This window comes from Octodon degus, unplaced genomic scaffold (genome assembly GCF_000260255.1).
Source record: "Octodon degus isolate 3935 unplaced genomic scaffold, OctDeg1.0 scaffold00016, whole genome shotgun sequence".
NCBI classification, from domain to species: domain Eukaryota; kingdom Metazoa; phylum Chordata; class Mammalia; order Rodentia; family Octodontidae; genus Octodon; species Octodon degus.
In genome coordinates, this window is record NW_004524592.1 from 24669426 (window position 1) to 24690719 (window position 21294).

Sequence of the window (21294 nt, forward strand, 5' to 3'; positions counted from 1 at the left end):
ACTTCTCTGCCATCTCAGAAATAGCTTCTTTTTAAATAGTCTTCTTTATGTAAATTCCTGGCATTCAGACGATGAAGTTTTACAGTGTTGACATGTTAAAGAAACTGCACTCCAAGCATGAAGCTACTATTACAAATTGCCATCTTCAGTGCAGTTGCTTAGTTCACAGGTGTCTGTATATATAGTTAGTCAGGGTGAGAATCATTCCAGTTAACTGCTTGATTCAAAAACCTTCTGAAGATTCTCAGGATCATTGCCTTGCCCATCTTCTACATATAACTGTATGGCTTGCCCCTGTCATGTTTCCTAGCTCTTCTCCTTGCTCTCATTTCATTGGCTAGTACTTAAGTTCTTGCTTTCCTTTTAGTTGTATTATGCCTTTCTATTTGTATTTCTTCTTTTGAGTTCTTATACTAGGGAAACTATATGATATTTACACATTGTGTGTCTGGTTTATTTCACTTATGAGTATATCTTCAAGTGGCATCCACTTAAATATAAAGGCTTTGAGTTATCAATACAGGCTGCTTGTCATGACATGCCAGTTGCTGCCATGATGTCTCTCAGATAGATGACTGTTCAAAAAGAAGAGGGTGGTGAATGAAGGCAGGAGACAGGAAAAGGAATATTGTGGGACTGTCCTGCTTCAAGGTTGTATATGGTGAGATTTCTGGACTTATGTGCAAACATAAGAATTATACAATTCTTTATGCCTATTTTTAAAATATATTTTAATTTTTTAAATGTTTTTTCATCATATTCTGTAGGGACTTAAAGTTCAACATATCAATACTTGATGAAAAATACCTGTTTCATGTTATGTCTAAGATGTTTGATATTCAGACAGATAGTCAGGTTAAGCTTGGCAGCCCAGGTTATATGATAATAACAATAAGCTTCTCTTCTGGAGGGTTAACAACCTAAGTTTGCAGACCAAAATTAGAGAAAAAGGAAGGCCACAAGGAAAGCCAACATTTTGGCCCTAGCCTTCCAAGGTCAATTAAGACTCAGGACATATGAGAACTTGTACTGTAACATCATGTAACTCAGTAGTGTCCCAAATTTTCTGATCAAGGAGATTATGGGGCCAAAGAGGAAAGTGATCGATGACGTAGAGTATGCCTAAGGAGAGTCACATGGAGAGAAAGCATTCTCTCAGGCTTTCACAGAGAGCACATTGGCCAAGCAATGGCCATGACTCATCTACATGGCTGACACTGACAAAGGATCTACAATCTGAGGTACAGGGTCTCAGGATAAATCCTGAGAGGATTTCACTGACCTTATCAGATCCAAAAGCTACAACTCTTGTTGCATAGGTCTTGCTTTATCTTGGTCTTAACCATCCAGCAGAAAAGTATAAAAACGAAGTGTAAGAAGTAAAGCCATGGTGTTATGTTGAGCTGTAGGGGACTCAGGTCAACAATTTCTGACACTGCCAGTCAAGCGGAAGACCCAATACTATTATGGACTACTGTACTCTTTTAGAATATTTTGCTGAGTTAACACACCTATAATATTCAAGTAACAGAACTAAACGAAAAAGGGGATACAGATGAATGTCCATTTTGTATCTGTGTATTCAAAATGGTTAGGATAGATTTATAGTTACATTCTCTTAATGAATAGAGAGATTTGTTCTAATAGTGTTTATAAATAGGATATCATGTCTGCATCTTTTACAGCAAATAACCACTAGGAAGAGAGTATGCAATGTATTAATTATTGAAACTGTTGTACCAATTTGATTTGAAACTGTCTCTTTGCTATATGTCTCTCAATAAAATTATGGGAAAAAAAGAAACTGCAGAGGTTATGATTCTCACATTAAAAGAAGAGCACTCAGACCCTGTGATGAACACTGATGACTCAATAACCAGAAGATAGCAGGCTGCTACCTGTGAACTCAGGGGGCTGGGAAAGGAAAGTCAGATGAGCTGTTCAAAGATTCAGCCATGATCATAAAAATACTACTTGTTCGAAAAGGATTACCCAAGTGTGTCTGGTAAATCCCAAGGTTATAAAAAAGTATCAGAAGGTCAAAAGGGAGCCTTGGAAAAGTCATGTATTAGTTATGCTGATCATCCAAGAATGTGCTTCAGGACAGGAGCCCTGCTACCATTGGGCACATTTCATTAGAGTGGATTTCACCATGTACATGCTCATCATCTGTGCTCTGGGTAACTGCAAAACCCGTGACCATGACTCGAACTGGTAAGACAGCCCTCAAGGAGTGCCTGGAATAAATATCAGCTACTGTCTGTGTCAACACCACCGCGTCTGCATCGGGTGAAGTCTGTCAGGTGGGCATGGGATGGTGTGATGTGACATGCATATTTCATGTGACATTTAAAATGAGAGGGAGTAAGTATTACTGTAAGAACTATCAACAAATACACTGCCTTTTTCTTTTTTTAGTAAATCTAGCCTGAACTTTAATTGTAGCTTTTTAACTGCAAACTTTAGCTAAGATTAACTAAGAAGACACACCTAATTCAGCTTTTTGGGTAGAATCTGAAGATCACAGCAGCTCTATCATCCAAAACCAATGAAGCAGAAATAATATGGGTTACAGAGGCAATAGCCCAACCTAACATACTAACTTTTTAACTAGGTATTTCTGTGAACTTGGGTAAGACATGTAATACCCTCTCAGCTTCAATCTCTTCAAATAAGAAGTGGAATAAATGTTATTTATATCATCTCCCAGAGTTAGGGTAAAAACAGATTTTAAATATGTAAGTTCTATTATGGGACACTGTCAGAATGACATTTGTGTTTATAAGCAACTGACACTGATATTTTTAATCCAGCTCAAAGCTGAAGGAAGAGAGGCTTCGACATGATCAAATGGCTCAGAGCTAGAAGGGACCTTCAAATTTCAAGCATTACACCCTACCATAGTGGCTCTGGAGACCAAGGGGGTATAGTGGGGGCATAAGGGTGCTCACGGTGTGCACATGGCCTCCCTCCCCTCGGCTAATAGAAGAACAAGATGTTACCCTTCTACACTATTGACAGTGATTCTCTCTTCAAAACACGTTTTAATTAGCTTAATCATCCTTTAAGGCAAAAAACCTGTAAGATTCACCAAAATTGTAAGAGTCATCATTATTCTTTTGTCCATCAGCAAAATGGCCACTTCCTCACGCAGGGAGGATGGCTGATAATCTAGCCTGGGGGCAGTGGCTGGCCCTACCTTGATTGCAGGTTTTCCCGACATATCCAGGGTGACACTTGCACTTGTTTGGCCCGACACATTCGCCATGCTTGCACTGTGGGTGGCACACAGCTGAGAAAAGACAGAATTGTGCATTATTTTTAGATCAGCTACACAACAAGTATACAGCACTATGTGATGGAACAGTGTGGTGATTTACAAAAACAAAGAACTTAAAAGAGGCAGAAAAGAGCAAAATCATTGTTTCCTGTAGATAATCATATACACTTACAGTTCCCACATATGTGTGTATATGTGTGTGTTTGTAATATTTGGGGCTGTGAATTTTTCTAAACTTGAGGGCAAGATTCAACAGAGTCATCACTGACATTTGTCTATAGCTTTACAATAACGCACATCAGTAACTTCACCTCGTCTCAAATGCAATTCAAAAAAGTAGTTCTTAGTCCAAAGATACTAGGTACATATAAAATCCAGACAAATTAAGTAATAAAGTACTTATTTTATCAGCAATGATCATCTAAGCATGAAATTATTTCAAATGAATCATAATCAAGAAGGCCCAGCAAGATAGCTCAGTGGACCAAGCACCTGCTTAGGCAAGCACAGAGACCGGGGTTCAATCCTGGCACCACACGTCACACCAGCTCCATTCCTGGGCACACTGAGCCAGCCAAATCCAGGCACAGTGGCGCATACCTTTAATCCCAGCACTGGGGAGGCTGAAAACAGGAGGATCACTACAAGTCTGAGCTGCGTAGTGAGACCCTGTACCAAATACATTTAGAAAAGAAAAGAAAACTAATCTAAGACAATATTTTGATAGTTGAACTTGAGGCTAGCACCAGCATCCTGGTCTTTCTCAACACTAAAGTATATTATCATTGTCCTTGAGGCTATAACAGCCATTCTATGGCAGACTGGGTCAAGCTCACAATGTAATCTTTACTCTCTCCCATCAGCATTGCTCCATTTGCCTGAGAGCTCCAAATGCTGTAACTCACCACTCGGGGTCTTTTCCCAGTGTGAGTGGAATTTGTTCTGGTCATGCCCATGGTTCTCAGTTTGGGCTCTTCAGCCCATCTGGCATATGTGACAATGTCCTGAGCCCCTCTGGCTGACACATGTGCAGGAGTGCTACTGGCTCTAGGTGGACAGAGGACAGGGATGCTGCTAAATATCCTAAATACAGACTACCCACCCAAAAAGACCAGGGTGCCAACACTTAGACGGCTTGCTCCACACTGCGCCTGGCATGTCCACAATGCTGGACCAGATACACCAAGACAAAAGGGAAGTAATGCAGCACTGTTCCTGGTTCCAGGGGGCCTACGGTCTAGACGAAGAGGCAAAACACCCAGGTGTTTTTAATGCAAGGTAAAGTTTATGACTGAGCAAAGCAGGTGACAGATAGATCTGAAATGTGAGGACCACCACACAAGCAAATACATTCAGACCTATACAGAAAGCCTCACAGGCAAGGCTCGCATTGGATATTGAAGCACGAGGACTATGAAGCCTGAAGGGGTCACAGAACAAACAGACCAGGGCGAGCTAGTGGTTACTCAGGATGCTTTCATTACAAGACAGAAGACACTGGAAAAGAGAGCAGCAGTCATGCGCTACGAGTGATATCACATGGAGTCTCTTTAAAGTTCACCGTGGAGTGCACACTGCATCCACAGGGAAGGGGACATTCCCAGAAGCTCATAAACAGGAGGCCATGGACATGAATGGAGGCACCAGGGTCGCGAGCAGGGTGGTCACGAGTGGGGCACGTGGGGAGGCTTGCGGAGGAAGCACTAGTGGTCCAGGGAGACTGCGCAGGCACAGCGTGTGCTGTCGGTGAATGTGCAGCCCTCAGGAACTGCTGAGCAAAAAGGGGCTCGGCCTTAAGACCCAGGGGAACAGGCACAGAGACCCTGAGGTCTGGAGCCCCTGAAACCTGTTCTTCCCCAGCAGCCCATCCTGTTGGCCTGGCCGGTTCTGCTTCCAGCTTCCTGGCCAATCCTCCAACACCACTTCCTTCAAAGCTGCACGTGTGTGTGCCTGTCCTCCAGGCTGTCACCTACATTCATCGTTCCCTTACCAGCCCTTCCCTTGTCTGGCTTCCATACAACTTCTTTGCTAATTTTAGGCTTATTTTCTGCTGTCCCACTGCCCTCCCTGAACAGTGCTGCTCAGAGTGTAATTACTTCAAAAGATGACTGGCAGGGCAGAGTGAGAGTAAAGTACCTGTAAAACCCCCACAGTATGCCTTTCGCCATGGCATCGAATTCCAAGGGAGAAAGTTCTGTTGAGATTTGTGAAAAGAAATGATCTAGAAGGACCTTTTAATTACACCCTCAGTGAATTATACACATAGTAAATGTGTGCATCAAACGTGTGCATTGGTAAAAACAAGTCCCAAAAATGAACCACTGTGCAATTTCTAGGCTTCACCACCAAGAAATCCAAGTTTGAAAACCAAAATTTAATCTCTACAAAAAAGGTAATCCACACATCTTAAAACTTACATGAAAACACGACCTGAACACTCCAGTATCACACAGACACTCATAATGTCATGTTAAAAAAAAATAAACATCTCAAAATCATTACAAGCTAGTCAAGGTAAAAGTCCCCTGGAAAAACTGGAATTTGAAAATATTGTTAAGAACTTGCCAAAGTAGTTCAGAAAGTGCCACTGAACACCATGAAGGTGGATTTCTGCAAAGGTTTTTGTATGGAGAAAACAGGGAGTTTCAAAATAAAAAAATTAAGCATTCCCTGTGTTTTCCTTTAAAAAAAAAAAAAAAAAGCATGAACAACTTTATGTAAGGAGAGAACATTTCGAGGAAGATTACACAGGGCCTCCGGCGGGTGTTACCTCTTGACCCCCAACCAGCTGCTAGGCCTCCAAGGTTAGGGCTCAGGTGCTCTCTAGGAACAAAGGGCTTTTGTGTCCCCTCTTCCTTTTTATTATTCATGCCCTGTCTTGGGCATCTCGCACGCACACAGTCCAGGAGGGCAAGACCGTGAATGTTTCTTCCACGTCTGGGGAGGCAGGATGTTGAGCAAAATGCGACTGAACTTCCACGTGAGAGGAAACTCCTCAAGTGCCTGCACCGCTGTCAGGTTAGCCTGCAGCTGTGGAAAGTGAGACAAGAGCCCTCGGGCCCAACCAGTCCACCCTTTCTACCTAGAGAGAGGATACCCCAAAGACTTTTGATGAAAAGACTTTCTCCTATTACCCTGTTGGCCTTTGGCCTAGACTCTAGCAAGTTCCATAAATAGTTATGGGACACTCGTGATATACCATGTTCTTATTCTAGACAGGTGTGAGGCAACCAGAGGGTCCCAGGGGGTGTGCGAGCTGTTTCCCCAGGGACCAGGGCTATGGGAAGGGTGGTGGCAGAACACAGGCATGGGTGACACTGTAACAGCGGGACGTGGGGACGCTCAGGTGTGAAACAGACAGCTGAGACGGGAGACAGCAGCGCTGAGAAGCCAAGCCCCCCACTGCAGCGAATGCAAGAGGTGAAGGTTCTCAGCAGGCCGGGTGTGAAGTGTGGAACACAGCAGATGTGATCAAAAGGAAAGCTCAAAGTGATGACACAGGCCAGCTGGAGTCCCTGGATTCTTTCCAGGTTCTACTTTTCCTTTTCCCTTCTGTTTTAGCATAGATGTGCTTTTGTATTTTTATTCTTATTGTTTTGAGTGGGCGATGAGTTGCACTTCCTGTGCTCCTTGGCAGATAACACAGTCAAATGACTAAACTCTGGTCTGGGTGAGTGGGTAAGCGGCGGTCACAGGAGGGCCGCTTTGGGGTACTACTTACTAGGGGCCTGGGTGCATAGGTAGGGGTCACAGGAGGGGGGCTGAGGCTGTCTCATAGGGGTGAGGAGCTGAAGCTATGTCTGCCTAGAATATGCAAGTCTTGGCTGAAGTGCAGTGGCCTTTTATGACCCTGAGGTGATCTGGGGAGTGAAAAAAAAAAAAAAAAAAAAAAACCAAGGGAGGTCATAAGATGAACCCTAAATTCTTTGCATCACTGTTACTTCTGGTCAAAGAACTGTCTTTGACCAGCCTGTGAAACCTAGACTTAATATACATATTACCAAGCCACCCAAGGGTATGCACCCAGGAGAGGGTACTTTGGGTGGATTTTAGTAGAGAAATAAAACTCATCCAGTGCATTTTGTAACTAGAGTACTTATACTCATGGACGAAGAAAGCCTTCATCACTGTATTTAAGTAGCCAGTTTGGAAAGTACATAGTTATTTTAAAACTAGAGAAAATGACCCCCAACTCTGAAGCAAACTGGCCCATCTTTCAGGCACTGCTTTGATGGTAAGGTGGGTCGCAGCGGCCAGCAAAACCAATCTTCGCAATGTATGTCTGCGATAGCAGCACACCCACCTGCCTCCCAGAAGGCAAGAAGGGGCGCACAGGCCATTTTCACTTGGCAGTGATGTTCTAGCACACAGAAAGCAGGTGATGCCCCAGGCTCAGGAGGAATCCCGGGCCTGGCGAGGATCAGGCAGATCAGGGAGGGCAGTGCTGCTTCTTTGAGCCACCTGTGAATAGGAGCAGGTGGTCCGGACCATCTTCCATGGGTCACTGTCCTGGCATACCATCTGGCTCGCCAATTCAGTTAGTACAGTACAGTAAGGACCACACTTGTGATTCTTTTCTGCCAAAGCAGCCACCACGATGAAGCCCAAACAGATAAATTGCACTCAACATTCACTCGCTAACATTCCTGTAACCTAATCCCCAAAAATGCCCTTAAAATAACCTCTAAGTCATTGTTTTCACTAGAAAAAGAAACAAGTCTCAACTGGCAAAGCAAACATAACTCTGTGATGTCACATGTCCTGCCCATCTATCTGACGGTGAGATAAAATTTTCCTCTTAAAAACACATCCAGGCTGCAGGCCAGAAAAGAATGCTTCTTTCTTTCTGGTGACAATGCAAGCTAGTACAACCACTGTGGAAATTGGCGTGGAGACTCCTCAAGAAACTAAAACTAGAATCTCCATTTGACCCAGCTGCTCCCCTTCTAGCTATCTTCCCTCAAAAGCCAAAGGCATCCTAGCACAGTCATCCGTGCGCACCCAGGCTGGCAGCAGCATAATTTGCAATGGCGAAGTCTTGGAAAGTCCATCCACAGATGAATGGAAAAAGAAAATGAGGTCCTTATGCTCGACTGAACACTACTCTGCCATACAGATAAACCTGAGTTATGTGTAGGAAAATGAACGCAACTCGAGACATAGCAGAGATAAATCAGACACACAGAGTTGCATAATTCATCCTTTCCTGCATAGGAGAAGCCCAATGTATAAATAAAATGCAAAATAAAAAACAGATAACAGAAAGCAGGGAGAGTGATCTTTCCCAAATGGGAAGGGGACTGAGAAATGGAGGGACAGGGGCTGAGGGAGGAGGGACAGGGATAGGAAAGGAATGAAGATGTGTGACGCGCATGTACCAGCTCCACACGAGGAACTCACGCATTACGTACTGCAAACACACACTGCTAAAACACACACACATACATCGTAACTGGCATAATGGGTTCTGAGGGCTGGATAGTATTTTCTAACTCTGCTATAAGTAGTAAGATATCACGTTAAGTTAGGGGGAGTTTAAACTCCTGCATCAATTCTAATGTTCCAAATGGAAGCTAGCAGGCTTCAAGTCAGGTACAGTGCCACAGTTTGAAGATAAAGGGCCTGCCCAGACACCCCACAAGTCCGCAAGGGAAAGTTGAGACCAGCCCATGGTGGTGTTAGCAACCTGAGAATGCTTTTGTTCATGGAGTAAGAATGCCCCTGGAGTGCTAAGAATCAGTTGTAAAGTTTGCAATCTACAGCACATTGCTATTACAAAGATCAGAGAACAAAGAACCCTGCCTGCCCTGTGGGTTATCACAGACAGAGAGAGAGAGAGAGAGAGGTGACAAATCAGTAGCCCAGGGAGAGCGGAAGGAGTGGCAAGCACACAACCAGGCGGTCAGGGTACTCCTTAAATCCAAACAGCACCACAGAATTCATCTACATGAGCTCCACCAAGAAGACAAGAACAAGGCATCAGCTCTTTCAAAGAGCAACTGGTCTTGGAAGAGGAAAGGTTGCTCAAAGCAGCAAGAAATAACCTGTTTCTGGATGTACAGAACGTGGAAGGAATGAAGTATTGCACACGATTCCCAGAAAAAGGCCCTACACCGTCACCCAGGGGAGAGCACCTTGGAACTTGAGGTCTCCACAGTAAAGCAGTGAGTGCAGCCTTCCCAACTCTGCACTGGAGTGTCAGTTATCGGACTCTCAGATTTGCACAACAAATCTGAGCAAAAGTGCCTCTAGTTGTGACATCGAAAAATGCTTATCTATAAAACGCTTTCATGAATACAGAGCTCAAAGCCATTTTGTGAGATCGGCTGGCTTTCCCCTCACAAGGCTCTTCTCAAGCCATACAAGGCAGCAGAGCAGCAGGTATCATCTTCGCCTTCCCGGCACACAGGGCGAAACACAGAAGGTTAAATGAGTTGAGCGATTTCTGTAAAAGCTTCCCGACTGCACTCAGCCCACAAGTTCCACATCAGAACAAGAGCAGAAAGGCCAACATCTTGAGTGGATCTGGAAGGGCGGCAGACTACAGTGAAAGCAATGGGGGATGGCATGAGGTATTTAAGTAACTTTTCCAGTAAGGAAAAGCTATAGTTAAGAAAACAATCTCCAGTTAAAAACAAAACAAATCCTGACAGAATACTTCAGAATAAAATAATTTCTTTTTACTTATTGTACATAGATGCTGGATTCTGACCCATTAATGAAACATCGACTTCTTATCTCTTCTGAACCACTGCGACATCTAAGGTTTTTTTCTCCCCTGTGGGCAAAATTTAACATTACAATAACTAAGAACCTAATTAATCACAAACTATAGTCAAACGTCAGTCATAATTTATAGCATGAAGCTAAAATAAACAAGATTTCTGCTCCGTGCAATGTTGTCCCCAATAATTTATTTTTGTCCTCAGGAACATCCAATCCAAACCACTCTCTCCAATATCTATTTCATGTCTTGCTAATGTTGAATTCCGAATGCTGCCCCCAGAGATGTGAGTGGCCACATGGGCTTCTTAAGACATCTTTTGGGATCCTTATCAGGCACTCAGTCCCTCTACCGCAAAGCCCTTCTGGGCACTGTGGCTGTTTTCAGCTCTCTTGAAATTTTAACTTTTCTGCCTGCTTTCACTGTGACAGAAAGCTGTCCAAATTAGAATAATACCAAATTAGATTTTAAGAATCCATCATACAAAAGCGTCAGGAGTATACACTTGGAAAGCAACGAAAGGTTTGGGTTTTTGTAAGTGGGGTACCAGAAACAACAAGCAGCTCTGACACCCAGAACTTTGTTCCTAAATTTCACTCCTCAAAAAGAGGAAAGAGGGCTGGGCAGGAAGGCAGAGGTAATTTTCTATGGCACAAAGCAAGGAAATACTTAAAGAATGGGGGAGATATGGCTCACTTGCAAGAGTTCCCACTGGCCTGATCTGCGATCATTTGGGATCGAGACGAAAGATGACAGTGATGGATGACAGCTGGAAAACAAAATCATCCATGAATCCAAATTTAGTCCACAAAATGGGGATTGAGCTTCTCTTTCTAGAAGAATCCCAGCTAACATGTAAAACATGATGCTACAGTTTCAAAAATGTGCTTTGACCACCACCACTGAAGTAATCTTAGAAATGATCATCCAGAGATACTAAACTTTTACTGGGTAAAAATTTATGAGGAAATAGGACGCGCAGTCTCGATATCAGAGTACTTCCTAAGCACTTAAGAAGAAGATGGTCACATCACTTTAACATCACGATCAAACTTTGCTTCCCCAGTATCATCTTGACACTACATAAAATGGTAATGGGCTGGGGAGATGGCTCAATAGAATAAGTGCTTCCCTGGCAAGCACATGGGCCTGAGTTCAATCCCCAGTTCCACCAAAAAAAAAAAAAAAAAAAAAAAAAAAAAGGTAATATTAAAATACATTACCCAAAGGCCAGCCAAATAGCTCAGCAGATTAAAGCGCATGCAAGCAGGCAACAGGGGCTGGGGATTTGATCCCCAGGCCTGCCCCCAGGATGCACTGAGACTGTGATTGAGACTGGGTGTAGTGCGCACCTGTAATCCCAGCACTTGGGAGGCTGTAAACAGGAGAATCACTATGAGTCTGATCTTGTTGTGAGACCCCAAACACCCTCTGTAGACCCTTCCCTAAAATACAAAAAAAGAAAAAAATCACCAATGGAACATTACTACCAAAAAAACCTTTACCAAATGATGCAGAAGCTGTAGATGACAACAGCAGGCTGTCAAGCAAATGAAATGGATTGTCCAAAAATCTAATGTGAAGAAAAAAAATGATAGAACTATTCTAGATTAAAGGAGATCAAAGAGAAATTTCAAAAATAAACCATAAAATATATTATTGAGACAATGGGGGAATCTGACTGTGGACTGTTTGCTATACAATATTATCATGTCTATGTTAATTTTTTTTTTATTTTTAGGGAAGGGTTTAAGGGTGTTCAGGGTCTCACTATTAGGTCAGACTTGTGGTGATCTGCCTATTTACAGCCTCCCACAAGCTGGGATTACAGGTGTGTAACACCACGCCCAGTCTCACTTGCCATCTTAGTGCACCCCGGGGATGGGACCAGCATGGCAGGCTGGGGGATCAAGCCCCTGGCCCCTGCTCTTTTTATTATTATTTTTTAAATTTTATTTATATTTATTTGGTGTAGCTCAGACTCTTAAATGATCCTTCTGTCTCAGCCTCCCCAGTGCTGGGATTATAGGCATGCACCACCATGCCCCATTTTGGTGGTTGGCATGGTGTGCCCAGGGTTCTGAGGCCAGCACGGCATATGGTATTAGGATTGAACCCCAGGCCTTGTGCTTGCCAGGCAGGCACTTAGGCCACTGAGCTATTTCCCCAGCCCTATGTTAGTTTCTTACATATGACAACGAATTGAGGTTTGTGACTTATTCTCTTTATGTTAATGCTGAGCTATTCAGGCAAGAAATACCATTGTGTCCATGGGTTGCTCTGAAGTAGGGAGGGGAAAAGGGTGTGTGGGGAGTGTTAACAACCAGAGATGAAGAGCACATGGGCATTTGCAATTTCTATTTTTTAACTGTAGATTTTGAATTTTTCAAATACAATAATGAGAAAAATATAAAGCAGAGGTATAGTAACATGGATACCCTGCAAACCTAAATGGTCAAATTCCTAAATATGCATGAGTTATCAAAGCTGAATTAAGATATTGATTCTTTCTTTCATTTGTTCATTTGTTTTTCGAGATGGGGTTCACTATAGTTCAGACTGGCCTTGAACTCATTATATCGCCCAGGCTGGCCTCAAACTCACAGCTATCCTCCTGCCTCAGCCTTCCAAGTTTCCAAGTGCTGGCATTACAGGTGTGTGCCACCATGCCTGGCTGTAAAAAATTTAAGTAACTCAATATCAGTCAGTGAAATTAGAGATGTAATTTAAAAATACCAACAAAGAAGAGCCCAGGTCCTGATGATTCAACAAGCATTTCAAGAGCTAATAATACCATTACTCCTCAAACTCTGTAATGAACTTGAAAAGAAAGCAGTACTCCCCAATTCATTCCTGGAAGCAAGTATTTTATACCAAAACCAAGAAGGATCCAACCACAAAACAGCACTTCAGGGTAATTTCCCTAATAATCATAGATGCAAACATTCTTAATCAGATACTGGCAAACAGAATGTAGCAAATCATCAAGACTATACCCCATGACCAAGTAGGATTCACCCCCAGGGATACAGGGGTGGCTCAACATATGTAAATCAATACTTGTAACACACAGTATTAACAGAGCCGAGGACAAAAGAATGCACATTCTTTTTTTTTTTTTTTTTTTTTGGCAGAACTGGGGATTGAACTCAGGCCCTTGCGCTTGCCAGGGAAGCACTTATTCCACTGAGCCATCTCCCTGGCCCCAAAGGTTGGGAAGAGTCATGAAGCACCCTGAGAAGGGATTTTTTTCTTTTCTTTTCTTTCTTTCTTTTTTTTTTTTTTTTTTTTTTTTTTTTTTTTTTGGTGTAACTGGGGATTGAACTTAGGCCCTTGTGCTTACCAGGGAAGCACTTATTCCACTGAGCCATCTTCCCAGCCCCCACATTCATCTAATAGATGCAGAAAAAGCACTTGACAAAGCCCAACACCCACTCATGACAAAACCCTACAGAAAACTGGAATAGAAGGTCTTCATCCTAATCTGATAAAAGCCATCTATGACAAACCAACAGAAAACATCATACTCAGTGGTCATTTTTTTCAATGCACTTTAGAGAAGAGGTGAAGCACGGTGCTGGGATGAGGCTGCTGGGTCCTGGCCCTCCACCCCGGAAACAAGTAACCCCTGCTGATTCCCCAGCTCTGCTCTGCTCCCAAGCGAGATCCGTGAGTGAAACATGGGAACTTGCAAGAGTCACCACTTTTTTACTTAAAAAAACAGTAACCCCCCGATTCACCTAGAATTACTCATAGGTTTATTGAGAAGACTGAGAAAACCCACACGAAGTGCTTAAAACAGTGCCAACCTCAATAGGAGTGCTGGTGTTGAGATTATGATGAGGTAATGGTGAGGGTGATGGGCAACGAGGAGGGAAAGCCCTGTATCTACCACACTGCAGAAGGCCTGGGACATAAAAGGGAACACTCCACCAGAGGCAGTGCTGAGTCACGCGGCCTCAGAAAAGGCCACGTAAAGGAAGGTCTCTGGCATCCTAAGACAGGAATTCAAGGGGACACAATAAAACAGGCTAACCTAACAGGCTTTTAGTTAAGATTATCATGTCTGCTTTATTTAACAATAGGAGCCCCTCATTCTGAGCTGGCTTACTAAGAAATCACCACAAAAAGTCAGAAAGTTGTCATGCCACCATCACCCCCTTCGTCTGCAGTCCAGATCCCTGTTTCAAGAGTCATGGACACACGTTCCATTAAGCTATTCATGAATTACTCAAGAATCAAATCAACTGGTGACTGTGAACAGACCAACATTATGTATTCTTCAGTTTCGCCATTTTTCTAGACACACCCTAAGTGTTCCAAATTTATCCAATCAAGAAATTTAACCAGAAATTAGAAAATGACCTAACGCACCATCAGTAAGAGACTGCTGAGTCATGGCTCCTCCCTTGCCACTGCCACCGCAGCTCCAGGCCAGCCCTCAGCTGCTGTCTGTGTGGCTTTCTGCTCCCATAATCTAGTCCCCGGCTCTGGGCCGCATCTGCTCAGCTCCTCATGAGAGCCCATGCTCAACACAGCACTTGCCAGCCACTTTTGTGATTCAACCCCTGCCTTGTCATTCCTCCAGTCCCACCCCGAGTCCCACCACCACTGGCTGAGGCTCTCAGGAAGTAACTCAAGTTGCTCCACAGTCACCCGAATACCATTCCATCCTGTGTTGGCTATAGTCAGATGTCGACAGGCCTCCCCATGGCTCAGTTCACCCGTCATGATCTCAGCAAGTACTCAGCACCTAGACCACTCCAGGAACTTCACAAGTCCTTCACCCATGCTTACATTACAACAAGCTAGCTATCTCAATATGTACACATCTCACACCATATTGTTAGAGGGTTTTTTTTTAAAGTTGAGCTCCCTCACTAGCTCGGAGTGCTCTACTTTCACAGCTCCTCCTCTGAAGCACTGTTCCGCCTCCTGATGCTGACAGCCTCAAGGACCTGGCCAGCACAGGAGCGAGAGCTTGGCCCTGGGGACGTGGGCAAGGACAGCATCTGGAAAGTTCTAAGGAGGAAATCTGAGCTGAGGCTTGAACACTGAAGACAGACTCCCCCTGCGGACAGGGACAGTGACTTTTACTAAGATGCAAAGTGGAAGAAATGCCAGTGAGGCAGGAGGCAGCACAGGGTCTGAAAGATGGGCGCCCACACTGGCCACAGCCACAGAGCACGGTGACCATGGGCTCAGTCACTCATACATAAGGTGCTGCAGCATGAAGAGCCTCTCAGTGGAGACTCAGATTTCCACCCATAATTGTGACTAATCAGGGGCTTGCAAGCCATTGATGACAACACTGGATTACATTAATGTATTTTCCATCACATAAATTGCTTTTTTTGGTCTTTTAAATAAGAATTAAGATCTGCAATATATAATAAGGTATAGGAAAAGACAGCAAAAATATTCCATTTCTCTATCTTTCCTAAAAAACTGCAATCTATGTATTAAGATCACACCTCATTCATGATTTTACCTTTTATAGAGAAATGTGCATCCCTCACACCTTTAGGATTCCTGAGCTTAAGTGGACAGGATGCTGCAAACACCATCACCGAGTCTAGTGTTGCGGAACACATGCTCTGTCCCTTCATGGACAGAACAGTATGGCAGAACAAAGGATGTGGTCCACACAGGGCCACGTGCAGGGCCCTGTGGCAGGGACCCACCCATACATTACCACAGAACACACGGAGGGAACAGGTTCTGGGAAAGCTGGCAGGCCCAACTGAGAAAATGGTTTTTGAGCCAGGACGTGACAGAAGCAGGAGAGAACACAAACCTAAAACATGACCACAGTCATCTATTCCTAACAATGATTCACTCTCAATCAAACATTTGCCCAGTTTAAGTGTGACAGTGACAGAAAGTAGAAAAGGTCAACCCAAAGGGGAAAAGATGGATTAGCTTCTCTCCACTGAAGCCAACATGGCAAACTACAAGGAGTTTTTTGGAAGGACTTAAGACCTTTAGATTCTGTTTCAGAATGGGAAACAGAAATGGAACGTGGTATTTCACCTCTCCCTCATCCTACTTTGGTTTGAAGTCAATCCCCCATGGCAGTCATTGCAGCTATGGTCAGGGCTGAGGGTGATGGGGAGTTCGGGAGGTGGGAAGGGAGTTAGGCAAGTGGACTTGGGGGGGGCAGGAAGAAAAGATGCTGAGTGAGACCCCCACCGCCAGTTCCCGCTCACTGACCTTTCCATTTTGAAGTCTCACAAGTACGAGAGTCCTGGCACACCTATATTGGCCAGTTCACCTCCACTGTCCTGCATTCTGTAGCTCCCCACAGAATGAGCTGGAAATTGGGATGTCTTCTTTGGCTCCCCCTTGTCCACAAGCTTCCTCAATACAACAGCCATCTTGCACGAGCCAAGTGACTTGGCACCCCATCCCAAGCTGAGCCTCTGTTTCTCATCTGATCCTAGCATCCTCTGAGATAACATTCTTTGTTATGAAAAAAAGAAGCTGCAACTCAGAAAAGTTAAGTTTCCCAAACACAATCTGTCGTGGTAGTCAGGCCTGTGCTACCCACCAGTGTCCTAACACTGTGCAGTGCTCTGCCTTTTCTTTTTAATATCAATCCCTCTCCTTTCTAGTCTCACCACTACTACCTAAAATCAAGGTTCAGACTCAGCACAACCTGCCCTGTGAGTGAGAATTTCTGCAGTGCCTTGGGCCAGCTCCATATCCAACCAACCCCAGGTCACCCTGCACCCACCACTCCAAGTAGAGGCCAGCCGTGTGAGAGAGGCCTTTTCCCGCGTTCTCCAGACCCCCCCCCAGCCAGACCCAGCACAGCCTGCTCTGTGAGTGAGAACTTCCGCTGTGCCTTGGGCTTGCTCCATATCCGACCAATTCCAAGCCCTGCAAGTGCAGGGGAGAGCTGCTGCTCTGTCCTGCACCCGCCCACCACTTCAAGCCGAGGCTAGCTGTGTGAGAGAGGCCTTTGGCCCACATTCTCCAGACTTCCCCTGCCCGTCCAAAGCCAGCACAGCCCATCCTGTGAGTGAGAACTTCCGCCGCGCTCTTGGGAGTCCTGCAGACCCATCAAAGCACAGCCCTGGTAAGTGTGTGGGAGAGCTTCTGTACTCTCTTGCCCCCCTCCTCATGCCCCTCCAGACCCAGTCCAGACCTGGCATACAGGCCTGGGGTAAAACCCTGCCGCTAAAGTCCCTGCAGTGAGACTAGGGTCAAAACCACACAGCTAATCCAGGAACAGAACATTATACCAGATAGTTACAGCAGGCCCACCTCCAACAGCAACAACAATAAGGAGCTGAGCACAGTAGCCAGATCCAAGCCAGGCACAACTGCATGAACTAGAACTTGTTATATCAGTACTCAAAATTCATTAAGTGATAAGGATATAATAGCACAAAAGCTCTACACCAAAAGTCAGAGTCAGTGTTATACGAAATGATAAAGACAAGGAGCAAAATGCAATCTCAGGCCTCGAGCCTACCCACAACAAGTGCAGAGGACACTAGCTCAGCTGAAATAAATGAATCAATAGCGTTGGAAATAAGTAAACAACAGCAGAAAGATATAGAGGAACTCAGAGCAGAATTAATCTCTGGAACAAAAAAAAAGAAAACTCTGAATTCATAGCATCTGAATTTAAGAATCAAATGCAGAAACATGGAAGAAACCCAATGCCCACCCAGAACAAATGCAGTACACACTAGCTTAGCTGAAATATATTAATCAGTAGCATCGGAAGTAAATAAGCAACTACAGAAAGGTTTAAAGGAACTCAAAGCAAAATTAGTGTCTGAAATAAAAAAAGCAATCTCTGAATTCATAGCACCTGAACTAAAAAATCAAATACAGAAACAAAAGGAGGGAACTCAATCTGTAAAAAACTCTACAGTAAAAGAATTAATAACTGCTTCTAAAGAAGACATTGATAAAAAAAATTACAGGAGATTAAAAAAATGATGGTTTCTTTGAATGAGCAATACAGGAAATAAATAGAGTACATGAAGCAGAGTCAAGGAGATACAGAGGAACTTAAAATCTGAATCACAAGCCTCCAAAACCATTTGAGTGAAAGTGAAGATAGAGTTTCAGATCTTGAAGATGTTGGTGCAGCTAGTAAAAAGGTAAGAAAATATCTTTTAAAAACAACTAGGATGCAGGAAAAAATAATTCATCACCTGCAAGATGATGCAAAGATGAACAATGTGAGACTAATAGGCATCAATGAGAAAGAAGGAGTCAATACAAATGATATAAAAAGAATATAAGCAGAATAGAAGAAAACTTCACAAATGTGAGGAAACAATCTGATATTCAGTAACTGAAACATACAGAACTCAAAATAACCTCAACCCAATTAAAAACACACTGAGACATATAATAGTCAAAATCCCAGAAATCTAGCACAAGAACAATATACTGAAGCTGCTAGAAAAAAAAGCAGATCACATTCCAAGGAAAACCCATCAGAATTACGGCCGACTTCTCTTCACAAACCATGAAGGCAAGAAGAGCATGGAGCACAGTACTTCAAGTCCTCTATGAAAACAAATTCCAGACCAGACTACTATACCTTGAAAAACTTTCTTTCAAGTTTGATGAAGAAGTGAAATACTTTCATGATAAAGAACTAAAGAATTTCATGATGGCAAAGCTAACCCTACACAGACTACTGAAAGATGTTCTAGAGAGGGACCAAAATGACCAGAACTCCACCAACGAGAACAGAAGGAATCCACTAAATAGGACAAACAATTAAACACAGGAGAAAAAAGAGTTAAAAAACAGCATTTAAATAACATGTCAAACAAAAGTCAACACATCTCAATTCTAACCATCAATGTAAATGAACTCAATTCACCAATTAAGAGAAACAGATTGGCACAGTGGATTAGGAAACAAAACCTAACAATATATTGTATACAAGAAACACATTTAACTCATAAAGAAACTCATAGGCTGAAAGTCAAAGGATGGAAAACAATACTAATGCCCCAGCACTTCAGAAAAAAAGAGGGTTAGCAATCTTGTTCTCAGATAGCCTCAACTGCATACCAAGAATGATCAAATGAAATAAAGAAGGCCACTATATACTGGTAAGGGGAAAAATTCAAGAGGAAGAAATAAAATTCATAAATATGTATGCACCAAATATGGGAGCACCCAACTATATAAGACAAAGCTTAATAGACATGAAAAATCTAATACCCCAAACAACAATCTTAACAGGAGACCTTAACACCCTCTTATCCCAAAAAGATAGGTCAAACAGACAAAAATTTGCAAAGAAATAGCAGAACTGAAGCAGAGCTTGGAACAAATGGACTTGGTGGACATATAGAGAGTGTTCCACCCAACCACAGAGGAATACACATTTTTTTCAACTGCACATGGGTCATTTTCTAAAATACATCACGTATTAGTTCATAGGTCATGCTTAAGTATATGCAAGAAGACAGTGATTATCTGACCACAGAGCAATGAAAGTGGGAATAAACGACAAAAGAAACCAGAAAAAAACCCTAAATACATGAAAATTAAATGACACCCTACTCAGCAACCAATGGGTCACAGATGAAATTAAACAAGAAATTCAACAATATCTACAATTCAATGAAAATTCAAGCACAACTTATCAGAATTTATGGGAAGCAATGAAAGCAGTTCTCAGAGGGAAATTCATAACTGTGAACTCACACATTAAGAAAACAGAATGGGAACAAATAAACACCCTAATACTGCACCTCCAACATCTAGAAAAGGAAGAACAAACCAAACCCAGGGCCCAAAGACAGGAAGAAATCATAAAGATTAGAGCAGAAATTAATTCGATTGAGATGAAGAAAACAGTTCAAAGAATTAACAAGTCAAAAAGCTGGTTCTCTGAAAGATTAAATAAAATTGATAAGCCCCTAGCTAGCTTCATCAAAAAGAGGAAAGAAAAAATTCAACTACAAGCAATAAGGAATGAAAAGGGTATAATTACCACAGACCCAGTGGAAATTCATAAGATTATCAATAGCTACTTTGAGAATCTTTACGCTCACACAAGAGAAGTCACAGACAAAATGGACAGATTCCTAGAAATGTACAAACTACCAAAACTGAATCAAGAAGATATAACAACTCTCAATAACCCAATAACAGCCAATGAAATACAAAATGTAATAAAAAGCCTGCCAACAAAGAAAAGTTCAGGTCCTGAGAGATCCACAGCTGAATTCTACAAGAAATTCACAGAAGATATAATCCCTACACTCCTCAAACTCTTCAGTGAAATTGAAAAGGAAAGAGTTCTCCCAAAATCATTCCTGGTCTTCAATAAAATCCTAGCAAATAGAATACTGCAAATCATCAAGAAGATCATACACCATGAATAGGTAGGATTCATTGCAGGGATGCAAGGATGGTTCAAAGTTAGAAAATCTATAAATGTAATACACTATATCAATAGAGCAAAAACTAAAAACCACATGATCATCTCAATTCATGCAGAAAGGGCTGTTGACAAAGTCCAACACTCATTCATGTTCAAAGTCCTATAAAAAATTGGAATAGAAGGCCTCTACTTCAATCTGATAAAAGCCATCTATGACAAGCCAATGGCTAATATAATTCTCAATGAGGAAAAACTTAAATCTTTTACTCTCAAATTAGGTACAAGAAAAGTATGTCCTCTCTCACCTCTTCTATTCAATATAGTTCTAGAATCATTAGCTAGAGCCATTAGACAAAATGGAGAAATAAAAGGAGTAAGAATAGGTAAAGAAGAAGTGAAACTACAATTATTTGCAGATGACATGATATTTTACTTAGAAGACCCAAAAAACTCCACCAAAGTGCTACTAGAATTGATAGATAAATTCAGTAGCATAGCAGGATACAAAGTCAATACTCAAAAATCAATAGCATTCCTCCACACAGATAACAAACACACTGAGAGGGAAATTAGAGAATTAATACCTTTTACAATAGCCCCACAAAAATGAAATACCTTGGAATTCATCTAACTAAAGAAATCAAAGATCTTTTTACAGAAAATTACAGTACTCTGAAAAAAGAGATTGTAGGGGATTTCAGAAAATGGAAAGATATTCCATGCTCTTGGATAGCAAGAACCAACATCGTGAAGATGGCCATACTCCCAAAATTGCTGTATAGATTTAATGCAACCCCTACCAGACTACCACCAACATACTGCCCAGACCTAGAGAAATTGTTCCTAAAATTTATTTGGAACCAAAAAACACCCAGAATAGCAAAGGCAATCCTAGCCAACAAAGACAAAGCAGGA

The 21294-nt window shown here is 42.6% G+C and overlaps 1 protein-coding gene across 4 annotated transcripts in view; it reads right to left on the bottom strand.

Annotated features, from left to right (window-relative positions):
- Npnt (nephronectin) overlaps positions 1-21294 on the bottom strand; it is an 81400-nt gene that overhangs the window by 33722 nt on the left and 26384 nt on the right. For all 4 annotated transcript variants that reach the window (XM_004626771.2, XM_023709995.1, XM_023709998.1 and 1 more), the window contains one exon: positions 3200-3292. In XM_004626771.2, the coding sequence (XP_004626828.1) occupies positions 3200-3292 (93 nt within the window). The remainder of the gene's footprint in view (positions 1-3199; positions 3293-21294) is intronic.